Source organism: Perca flavescens, chromosome 1, assembly GCF_004354835.1.
Source record: "Perca flavescens isolate YP-PL-M2 chromosome 1, PFLA_1.0, whole genome shotgun sequence".
NCBI lineage: Eukaryota > Metazoa > Chordata > Actinopteri > Perciformes > Percidae > Perca > Perca flavescens.
Genome location: NC_041331.1, coordinates 25,521,545 through 25,532,363, shown reverse-complemented (window position 1 = coordinate 25,532,363; position 10,819 = coordinate 25,521,545). Strand labels below are relative to the sequence as shown.

The window sequence follows — 10,819 nt, the reverse complement described above, 5'->3', positions numbered from 1 at the left end:
AGTAAGTGGTTGTGGGGGAGTATTACCTGTTAACAACATTATAATCCCAGTGGGAATTGCATAAAAAATACAGTTACTGGAATTCGAAATCTTCTTAGGAATTCTGAGTATTTGTATAGTTTACCATTTGGATCAAAAAGTTGACTAACAAGTGTAATGTTATTGTTAAACAAAAAAAAAAAAAAATTGTTTTTGTAGAGAATGTACTCGTTATTCCAAATGTCGTATTTGTGAGGTGAGAAGTTATCCTTAATTTTGAGAGACCACGCCAAAAGCATTTGCTTGTGAAAGTTAAACAATTTGATTGGGATTTTACTAATCTTGTGATTGCACATCAATAAAAACTTCAGACCACCAACTTTAGAAAAAACATAGTTAGGGCAAAAGTTCCATAAGGATGGGGGGTTATTAATAAACGGTCTAATCCAGTTTATTTTGAAAATGTTATTTAAGGTTGTGAAGTCTAAAAAATTCAGCCCCACCCCACCCCCCATTGATTAGAGTTCATTATAACAGATTTTTTTGAATATAATGTATTCTGTTTTTCCATATAAAGTGAAACAACATTGAATCAATTTGTTTCGACAAACTACAGCTAAAGAGAGAGCACAATAAGTAAGTCTGGATATACCATCAGCTTTTGAAAGTAAGATTCTGCCTTTTAAATATAAGTCTCTTTGTAACCATGAATTCAGTTTCCTTTGTGTTTTCTAGGACTAAAGTTTAGGGAGCACCTTGTATATTGGTCTTTGGCTATGATAATTCCTAGATAAGTGACCTGATCTCTTACAGGGATGTTATGTATAAAGGGCTCCAAGCAACTTTTTTTTTTTTTAAAGAATAATAGCTTTTTGGTATTGTGACATCCCTACAGTCAACGGAGTATTACAAATATGAACTGAAATGTTATCATTTATCAGGCATCTGGAAACCTGCCAGTAATCAATTCTAGACTGTCTTGATCTGTCCTTATTAGACAAAGTACATTGTCACTCACAAGGAAACAATTTCCTCCAGCTATCAACTAGTTCAAACTTCTCCATAAGACATTTCAGAGTTGAGTTGAGAGATACTGAATTCCTTGGGGAGAAATCTGTCTATGGTGTTATTTAGGGCTATATTTAAATCCCCACCTAAGATTAAAGAGGCATTGGGATATTTGTTTAACCAGTAAGATACTTTATCTTCCAAAGTATCAAAGAGTGTACTATTCTCCAGAGAGGAGTGGTATCCATAAATGTTGATTATAATAATAGTAAGATTGTTTATGGCTATAATCATACTGACAAAGTGACCTGAAACATCTGTATCGGTCTCCATAACATTAACCTTAAAGTTGTGTTTGAAAATCCCTACCCCAGCAGAATGTTCAACTCTGCGTGCTAACCATATGTTGTTCCCCCATTATGATTTCCAAAACTTAAAGTAATTTGGAGTTGAGTGACATTCTTGGAAAAAAATAAAAATCTGTCTTGTATTTCTTTGCAAACAAAAATAAAGCCTTGCGTTTCACATTATCTTTCAGACCCCCAACATTAATTGACAATAAAGACAAAGACATAGAACAATATTATGAAAGAAACACAGATAGCTAGAGAAAATTACAATGTTTCCCTCTATGAACACTTAAGAGCAGACTAACTCTGCAGTAGAGGAACAAAACCTGTAATCAAGATAGCAAGGGCATGTTTTCCATCCTGTTCAATATTATGTACAGGCTGAATAAGCACCAAGAAATAACCTATTAATTTCAACATTAGGATACTTTAACGACTTAAACTCCCCCTTCTTTACCTAAAATAAAAAAAAATAAAAAAGTTGGTGATATCGAATCACAACAGAAGCGTCGTCTTCTGGTGATTAACGGTAGTGGCCTACAAGATCCGCACATGAAAGAACAAAATTAGACTAGATTGTTATCTATGAGAATCTATTAATAACTTCATTACCCATTTAAGGAGTGGGCCAAATTAAATTTTGGACAGCACCGGCAAAAATGACAGCCTAGTAGCAGTAAAACAACCTTCATTCACAAATAATTAACTGTGACTTTTTTATCGTCAATGTATGCAAAGGGCCCTTTGAAGCCTGGTTTCTTCCCCTCCTTCCTCACCTGTTCAACCAACGACCACAGTTTGTTTCTGATGTCCTTGGACTCCTGATTCAGATTCTTCATATAGTTTTCTTTTATTTTCCTTGAGTATGGCTGCTAATCTAGCATCCCTCCAGATTTTGTCCCTATGCGATCTTGATAGGAACTGCACGATGATGCAACGGCTGGAGTTCACCTGAGCACAGCGGGGACTCAGTCTGTGCAATTTAATTGGGAAAGTAACTCTTGTGTTTTCTGTGAGAGCGATATTGAGACGGTTGAACATATTTTCTTTCAGTGTGAACCGGTTAATGACTTTTGGTTGTCTTTTCAATGCTGGCTTCAATCTAAAGGTATACTGATGCACCCATTCAATGTAATGTCAATTAAAGCTGTAATAGTTTTAAAGGGTAAGAATTTAGAGTTTTTAATAAATAACTTGATTGAACACAGTAAACATTTTATTTATTTTTTATTTAAAAAGGTCAAACCCCACATCAACGGTTGGAAAAATGAGCTTAAACTTTTTGCTACTTCTCTTCAATGTTTGACAAAGGAAAACCCCAAGATACTCTTATATTTGTTGGACTTACATTCCCTACTTGACTAAAAAGACCCCCAGTAACTCTTTTTTTTTCTTTTTCATTATTTTTTATGTTTTGCTGTATATATTGTCTCTACCTCAAAGCTGTCAACACTTTTTTGACAAATGTACAAACACATTGTGCCTTGATTGTTTGTATCACTATTATACAATAATAATAAAAAAGACTCCTTAGAATCTGAGTATGAAGATGTCAGGCTACTGACCAACAGTCTGCTACAGTGTTGTCGCTTTGCATTCTGGGAAACGTAGTAGCTACTCTGGGATTTTTAGAGGTTAAAATATAGTGGCCAGGATGAAGAGATGCAGTAGCATCTGAAATACTATATATAATTTGTGCATTATAGAGAGGGGATACATTTTTAGAATGAAAGAATGTGGTATCCCACTATAGAATAAGGAAAAACTTCTCCATATTCACCAAAGGTATTAGGCATAAACTGAACTACACACAAAATAAAATACTTGGTATGGTAGGGCAGAGACTGTGCATTATAGAGGGTACCTTAATTGCTTTGCATTATGAAAAGCGCTATGTAATACATTATTAATATCATGATTGTTATTAAAACTTTGGAGGGGGAATTTAGAAACATTTATAACAATATCCAAAGGTAGGTTATATCATTTTCATAGTAAGCATTGTATTAGACTTCATTTTTATTCAAATTCTAGAGTATTTTTTTTTTCTTTGCCTACAGGTGAGCAAAGAATTATAAATCCCATTTGCTGAGCTCGCCCACAGGAGTGCTCTCTTCAAGTCTTCCTGTACAAATAAGGGCAGAGGGAAAGAGAAGGAAAAGTGGTGGAGTCACCAGATGAGGCCAACAGGCACGTTTTAAACGGGCACTGCACATGATTTCCCACCAGGGTCTGAGGACAAGTTCAAGTAAATAAAAAATTTCCCCAAAATAGGCGAAATTCCATGACATTGAAGGTTATAATGTTGAAACTGTTTTAGAGAGGTGTTGGTTAACTTTATGGTAGTAGAATTGTATTGTGTTATACTGAGAGGTGTCTACCTTTATTGATATAAATTATGTTTTTAACTGTCACACGTTAACTCAACACAGTTTGGAAGACCAATAACCGCTGCCCACCTTTAGGAATATAAACCATTTAACCCCTAAAATGTTGCAATGTTGACAGGCTACCATGTTCCTCCCTTCATAGTCCACACAGTTTGGATAATGGTGGATATAGGTGGTATAAAGGGCAAATCATTTTTTAAAGGGGCCCAAAAATGCCATATAAGCATTTACATGTATAATGTTTTAAAATTACTACATAGCTGGGAAACATCTGTTTGTGTTTTGTCTCTTGTTTACTAATTTGATAATTTCCAATATCTGTAAAATCTTGGAAATAAATGATATAACATTGTTAAAACAATTTGCTTATCTGGGTGTGTTTTCATTATGAAGAACATCTGGTGAAGTTTGTGTGATCTGAGTTTGTCCAACAGGTGGCAGTCTGGAATAAATAATACAGGTCAGAGGTGCCTCCCATAAGTCCTTGTTTCAGTATATGAGAAAACTTCATGTGACAAAAGATCTCCTCTTGCATGACTTTTACATTCTAATGTAAAAGTTTAAACATGTTTGTTATTTTAATTGGCTGATATTTAGTATTACACTATAAACTGAACATGAGCGCATTGCGTTTGAGCTCTGGAGTTTCTTTGGTAAAAATTATGTTCAGTGTTGTTTTAATTATTAATAAATTGACAGGACACGAAAAGAAGACATTCCTCTCCTCTAAACTATGCATGCTTAGCTAAAGTGTCCACTGGCTTTTTGCTTGGGCTCTTTGTTTCTTAAAGTGTGCACAAAATCTATCTGAACTTACCATAATGCCAACTTGGATGATTAGGTCAGTTGTAATTTTAACGTTAAGTGTTCCCAACAGGCTTTACTGTGAAGTCAGTTTTATATTTTTTATAGTTTCAGCTTAATGCATTCAAGTTGAAATCTCACATATTGTAAACAGTATGTTTTCATAATTAAACAGGAATGAAGAATGTTGAATATTGAATTTTCAATTTTATCTACAACTCAAAACACTGTGTTCACACAGAAACATTTAGTCATATCATATTTTGTTGTCAGGATGCTGTTTGATGTTTACTATAGGTTGCAGGATAAACTACTAAAGCCAAGGATAAAGTGTGTAATCTTTACCCAAGTTTTGAGTCTTGAAACTAGGGTTTGAGATGTTTTGGCTGCCTGTGTCAGTACATGTGCTGTGCAGTAGGGCTGTCCTCGACTAAAGAAATTCTTAGTCGACTAACACTTATAGGACTAACACTTATAGGATTTTGTCGACTAATCGATTAGTTGATTTAATTGACAGAGCTGTGCGCTTTGAGAGGTGGTTAAGACTAGAAAAGCACACAAAAAAGCTTCTTGTGTTTATGAGCTAATTGTGAACTACTTATGGATGTTATTGATTATTCATATTTTAGTTGACAAGTCAAGGAAATGCCATATGAAAAATCACGTCTTTTCAGTCACTAGTTTTGGTGTGGTAATGGAAAAAGCAAAAAGTGCAACTGTACCTGGTCTACCTACGTGTGTTAGGATGACGGCGTTACAAGCACCAGGGGGAATCACTTCACTGGTTGTATCTCAAAAAAAATGTGGCTGTGAGTATCTGTGATAAATTAGTGAAGCTCAATGCTTAACATTACCTGTTTATGAGGAAAGTAGCCAACTCTGCATCCGTTTTAAAGTCCTTTTGTGCTCTAAGCTGTCTCCATCTTTCAAATGCATCGCCAATATTTACCCGGGTTTTGTTACGTCTCTGGTCATGCAACTGTTTAGAAAGATGCCGAGGTTTTTTAGGTCGTGTAGAATCTGTTGATCTAGTTCGTTTGGTTGCTGCTTCCATGGCTGCAGCATGCATAGAAAACAAAAACAAAAACAACGGTTCCGGGACCGGGAATGGAAATTTCAAGGGCGAACATATTGGCTTTCAGAGAAGAAAGTATTTCAACTTGTTGAAGCATGTTTTCTTTATATCTAATGAGCATGGTGATGAGATGTCAAAGTCATTTTATGATAGCCTGCCCTACAGCAAATTACATATTTATCTTCTGTCGCAGTATGAAGAAATAACAGCTTTGTGAGAATAAAGATGCAAACATAACAATCATGGCAAATTTTGAATTTAACTTATTCAAAATGAATACATTGAGACACTACATGGTGCAGTGTGTGCTGATTCCCGCAGCATCTCCTGCTGTGTGGGACCATGTCACTGTGCTTGGCGGAGGGATACAATAACCAATGTCATCGTGGTGCTGAGGCTTTTGCAAACCAAAAATGTCTGCCTAAGGGAAACTCGTAACTGATATATAAAGGATAGTTTACCCAGGTATTGCCGTTTAAACCCACATTTCGCTCTTTTGAGGTGTACTGCAAGAAAGGGAGTCTTCACCAGATCACCCTAGTCGGGATTTTAATCGGAAAAAGGTAAAATATCAGTCGGAGTTTACCAAAAGCTTTCGGACCAGTGAAAGAAGTTGGGAGTTGAGAAAGACCTACGTTTTGTATTCTGGAGCTGCAGATTTAGATGGTCATTTGAAATATTTGTTTTTCTGAGTTACTTATTTTGAACCAGTAGCTTATGCAATTTATTTATTTATTTTTTCACTCGTTAGAGAAAAACGTTTCTCTTCACTTATGTCTGCATTGACTAACGCTGCAGCTGGTTGCGAGCCATTTTCCATACAAATGAACCAGAAACTGCAGCTAGCGTTAGCCAGCTAGCTAACGTTAAGGGACGTTATGCCATTATGCCTCAGCAAATGTTAACCATCGTTATGCTCGGAGAGTCCGCCACACAAACCACTGACATCAACATTGTCAGTGACAACCTCATTAGCTAGTTACATATATGTCTGTCTGTGTTACTACAGAGAAACATTGTTACTGTAATAATGCGATGCTGCAGGTCCTGCAAGCAGTGCCATCCATTCATCTCTCTTTAATCAACGCAGTGTATGAACAAACTAAAGGTGTACACAAAATGGTTGCACTACTTTAATCTATTATAATGTGGTTGAACTGTCAGTGTCTCTATTTGCTGCAGTGCCAGAGTCAACTTTACTTCCCAGTGATGGTCTTTTATTCTGCATCCATAACAATTAGCTCGTGGCCATGGTCATTTCCTGTGGCACTCCGCTGTTGAATAAAGCAGCCACGCTGTGACCTGATGGGCTGTTTTCTTCAGGTTTCTAGATCGCCAGGATGAATCCTCAGCAGCGGATTGCCGCTCTCGGAACAGACAAGGAATTAAGTGACCTGCTGGATTTTAGTGCGGTAGGATGGCTTTTTTTTTTCACTCTCTTACTCTTTTTTTACTCTTTACCTCTTGGTGTCATGCAGCTCTGAGGGCTTTTGGAGGTGTGAGGAACAGATAGGCTAAAGCATGACTAATTGAGCAGCTCATATTAGTGTTGGCTAATATGATTTAACGAACTATCCCTTCTTTCAGGATAATTGCAGCAGATAATGTGAGTGGTTGCTTGTACACTGTTGAGTCTTTGCTCTAATTGTACGTCCATATTTTTCCTTTCAGATGTTCTCTCCACCTGTAAGCGGGGCGAAGAACAGGCCCACCACACTTGGAAGCAGTCAGTTCACTGCATCAGGTAGGATCCCTCAAACCTATTTCAATAAACCCTTTGATCTGCTCTTCTAGTTTCACGTCTTGCATTGCATGTGATGCTTTTCCCACCTCTATGGGCTCTCCACCTGGAATAATAGTGCAGTAAAGATGTAGAACAAAGCACGGTTCAGGCTATAGACGTGTAAATACTATATTGATCTAATTAGCATCATGGTGTAATACAGTGAATCATGTTCTACCATTTACTGTGAGGTTTGCATAAATAGGACATACATCTTGCATGGTTTGGCTGCTTTGATCATAGTGTGTTATTAAGTGTCAAGTGTTCACAGATAGTCTTTTCTTATCATGGTTTTCTATAAGGTGTGTTGGAGGCAATTTTTTATCAGGTTAACTCATATGTCTGAGTGAGATGTAATCAGAAGTGGAGCTGGTTGTGAATTGAAGTGTAGTTTAATGGGTGAGACATCCTCTCATTGAGTTATTCTGTAGTGTTCTTTTCTGTGTAGCAGTTTGGTAACTGGCCAGTACCTCTGATAGCCCTCATATACACAAACTTGCATTAATTTGTCTTTCCCACAAATTACTGGTCTTTTTTTTTTTTTTTTTTTTTTTTAAATTTATCCATGAGCATCCTGATGGATGGTTTGGTTATAACAACAAGAGGTCAGATTCCCTGCTCCTGGATTGCTTCCCAGCTATAAATGCTACAGGACATTAATCCAAAGCACATCTAATGTCTGATATGCTACTAGAGAAAGTCAACAATCAAGCATTATGTTTTCTGAAAGCATGTTTTGTGTGCATCAACAAAGCCTCGTTGTAGTCGGTTATCTGTGAAACGAAAGACGCGCACTTAGTGGAAACTGAACGAAAAGACAAAGAAACGAGAACAGAGCTGTCTCGCATGAACTATAGAGTTTTGAGGATTCATTTTAGTATACCTAATCATTCAAGTGAAGAGGATATTGTGTGTGTGGGTGTGTGCTCTCTTGAGTAAAACAAGGAAACTGTACTGAAAAGTCACACCTTCCTGATGAGGTTCCCACAAAGATGATTGTATTAATGTCACAAAGGCTTCATACTATCATGTTTCTGCTTGTTTTTTAAGAATCATATTAGAGATTACAAAATATAATTTATTTATATATATATATATATATATATATATATATATATATATATATATATATATATATATATATATATATATATGTGTGTGTGTGTGTGTGTGTGTGTGTATATATATATATATATATATATATATATGTGTGTGTGTGTATATATATATATATATATATATATATATTAATGCAGCTCAGTAACACCACTAACTGCAGCCCCTTGCAGTTTATAATAAAATATATGTTGGCCAATAAGTGACATTGAATTTTAGTACAGAAATGCCAAACTTACATAGTTTGTCCACCAGATAGCAATCACAAGTTTAATTTTACACTGTGAAATGTCCCTCTTAGTATGTATCTTCACAACAATTGTTTAAAAATACTAATCTAAGGGATCCGTATCAAAATTGTCTTTATGTTATATATGTAGTGCGCGTGCCGGTGTGAACAGGAAACGGATTGTCTGACGTTACTCTGCGGTCGAACATCATGGATGTATAAATTGAAAATACAGAATATTCTTTGGAGAAAGAACAACAATGGCGAAAAGTAAGACTGTGGATTTATTTGCTTGGGTCTTATGTAAGCCTACCTAACGGATAAAATTGACGTGCGTCGTCGTTTCCAAAGGTCTGTGTTTGTGCCTGTCCAGACTCAAAGCAACCCCGGCGTATCAAACCAAAACCGGGGCAGCAGTGTTTTCAAATGTGTCCGTTTTAGGAGCTCGGAAACAGCGGAGTAATGGTGTACACGTAGTCTAAGACAATGGTCATATCTAAGAATTAAAAGTTAAGCGGATCTTTCCCTTATAACAAAATGTATCCACCATCATACTACCATCATATGTGGATGCAATATTGCGTCACCCGAAACAGTCTGGTTATTCTGATTGGCTTCTAAAACTGATCAGCTACCAATGAAGTTTAAGTTGCTTATAATCCACTAGAGCCTGAAAAGTTGTTTTGTTTGGGTTGGTAGTGGTAAAAAACATCAGCCTACAAATAGACTTTATGTTTCTAAAGAACAAAGCTGCTCAACAGACAACACACAGTCATGACAATGAGCTTAGGCTGTAACACACGGTTCTCCTGACAGTCCCCAATTCTTTTCTGTAATAGACAAAAAGCGTCGTGCTGATGCTGTATATTTTAGAAGTCACAGAGTGCAAGGCCGAGAACTGAAGGTGGCTGTCCACATGATGTCCACATTTTACTATATTAAAATCATAAAGCAATGTCTTCTAAATACATACATGGATGACATTGATGGTCGTTCTAGTATACAGTCAGTATACGCGGTCTGGTTATCTGCACACAATACGTTTCAGAAATCACTCAACATACAGTACTGGCTTGTGAAAACATTTCATTATCCATTATAAGAAAACATACACTGATTTACCAGTTTATTAGGTACACGTGTATAATCTGATGCAATCCAGTAAAACTAAACCTTTTTTTATCACGTAATCGCATCTTAATGTGAAAATGAACTGCTTCACCTCAGCAGTGACAGGCTGATAGTGGGTAAAACCCCTCCTTCCTTCAGCCCACAGTATGTGCTCCTGTGTCTCTGATCCTCAAGGAAAGGGAAGAAGCACCTATATAAGTGATTGTGAACATAAGGCAAGTGAGTGTGCAGACACAAGTGTGGAAATTGAAGGGAATGAGAGTTTGGATTATTGCATCTCAGCTGGGCATAGCCAGATAATTGAGGCAGAGTGGGACGGGCAAGAGCCTTCAAAAGTGTGCCAGAGAGAGATGGATTGGAAAAAATACCCAAAGTGGCTCTAACAGAGAGTCATCATTGCTCCCTTCCAGCTGTGTTGATGATGCAAATTTGATGAGGCCATTGACTGTAGTGGGGCCAGTGGATGGCTGCTGTTGAATGGGTAATTTTCATTTAGTGGTATGTAGTTGTGCATTTGTTAGTTGTGACCAGCAGCGAGTATAGGTTGGTTTTGTCAGTCAGTTGGATCCCAAAATTAAAAAGCACAGCTACAAAGAGCCTCTCTGCTGCCTCACTTTGAGTTCAGCTTGGTGGGTGAACCAAAGATCCCAACAGAAGGCTGGGGCTGCAGTATGTGATGGGAATCATTTCTCAAGCTATTAACAAATTATGAAATTATTCATTACAAGATTTGTGAAATATTATTTTTGGTGATCTTACTTGACAGATTCACCTTTTGTCTGTGAGATAAAGATAGGTTTAATTGAATTTGTTTATTAAATCCATTACAGGGAAGTGATATGTATGTGAAATGAGTTCTCCAGCACACAAAGCAACAACATTGTATTTACTTACTTATTATAAAATTGCAAATAACAGTACATGTTGATTTGTGTAGTCCTCTGTGGCTCTATG

The 10,819-nt window shown here is 36.8% G+C and overlaps 1 protein-coding gene across 3 annotated transcripts in view; it reads left to right on the top strand.

Moving 5' to 3' along the window:
* The first annotated feature begins 5,236 nt into the window (after positions 1-5,236).
* The window catches only part of tcf12 (transcription factor 12), an 82,512-nt gene continuing 76,929 nt past the window's right edge, over positions 5,237-10,819 (top strand). For 2 of the 3 annotated variants that reach the window (XM_028582432.1, XM_028582414.1), the window contains exons 1-3: positions 5,997-6,169; positions 6,930-7,018; positions 7,278-7,350. In XM_028582432.1, coding sequence (XP_028438233.1) covers positions 6,947-7,018; positions 7,278-7,350 — 145 coding nt within the window. In that variant the 5' untranslated portion in view covers positions 5,997-6,169; positions 6,930-6,946. Of the gene's footprint in view, positions 5,341-5,996; positions 6,170-6,929; positions 7,019-7,277; positions 7,351-10,819 lie in introns of those variants that run through there. The other variant, XM_028582422.1, reaches the window with a different exon arrangement.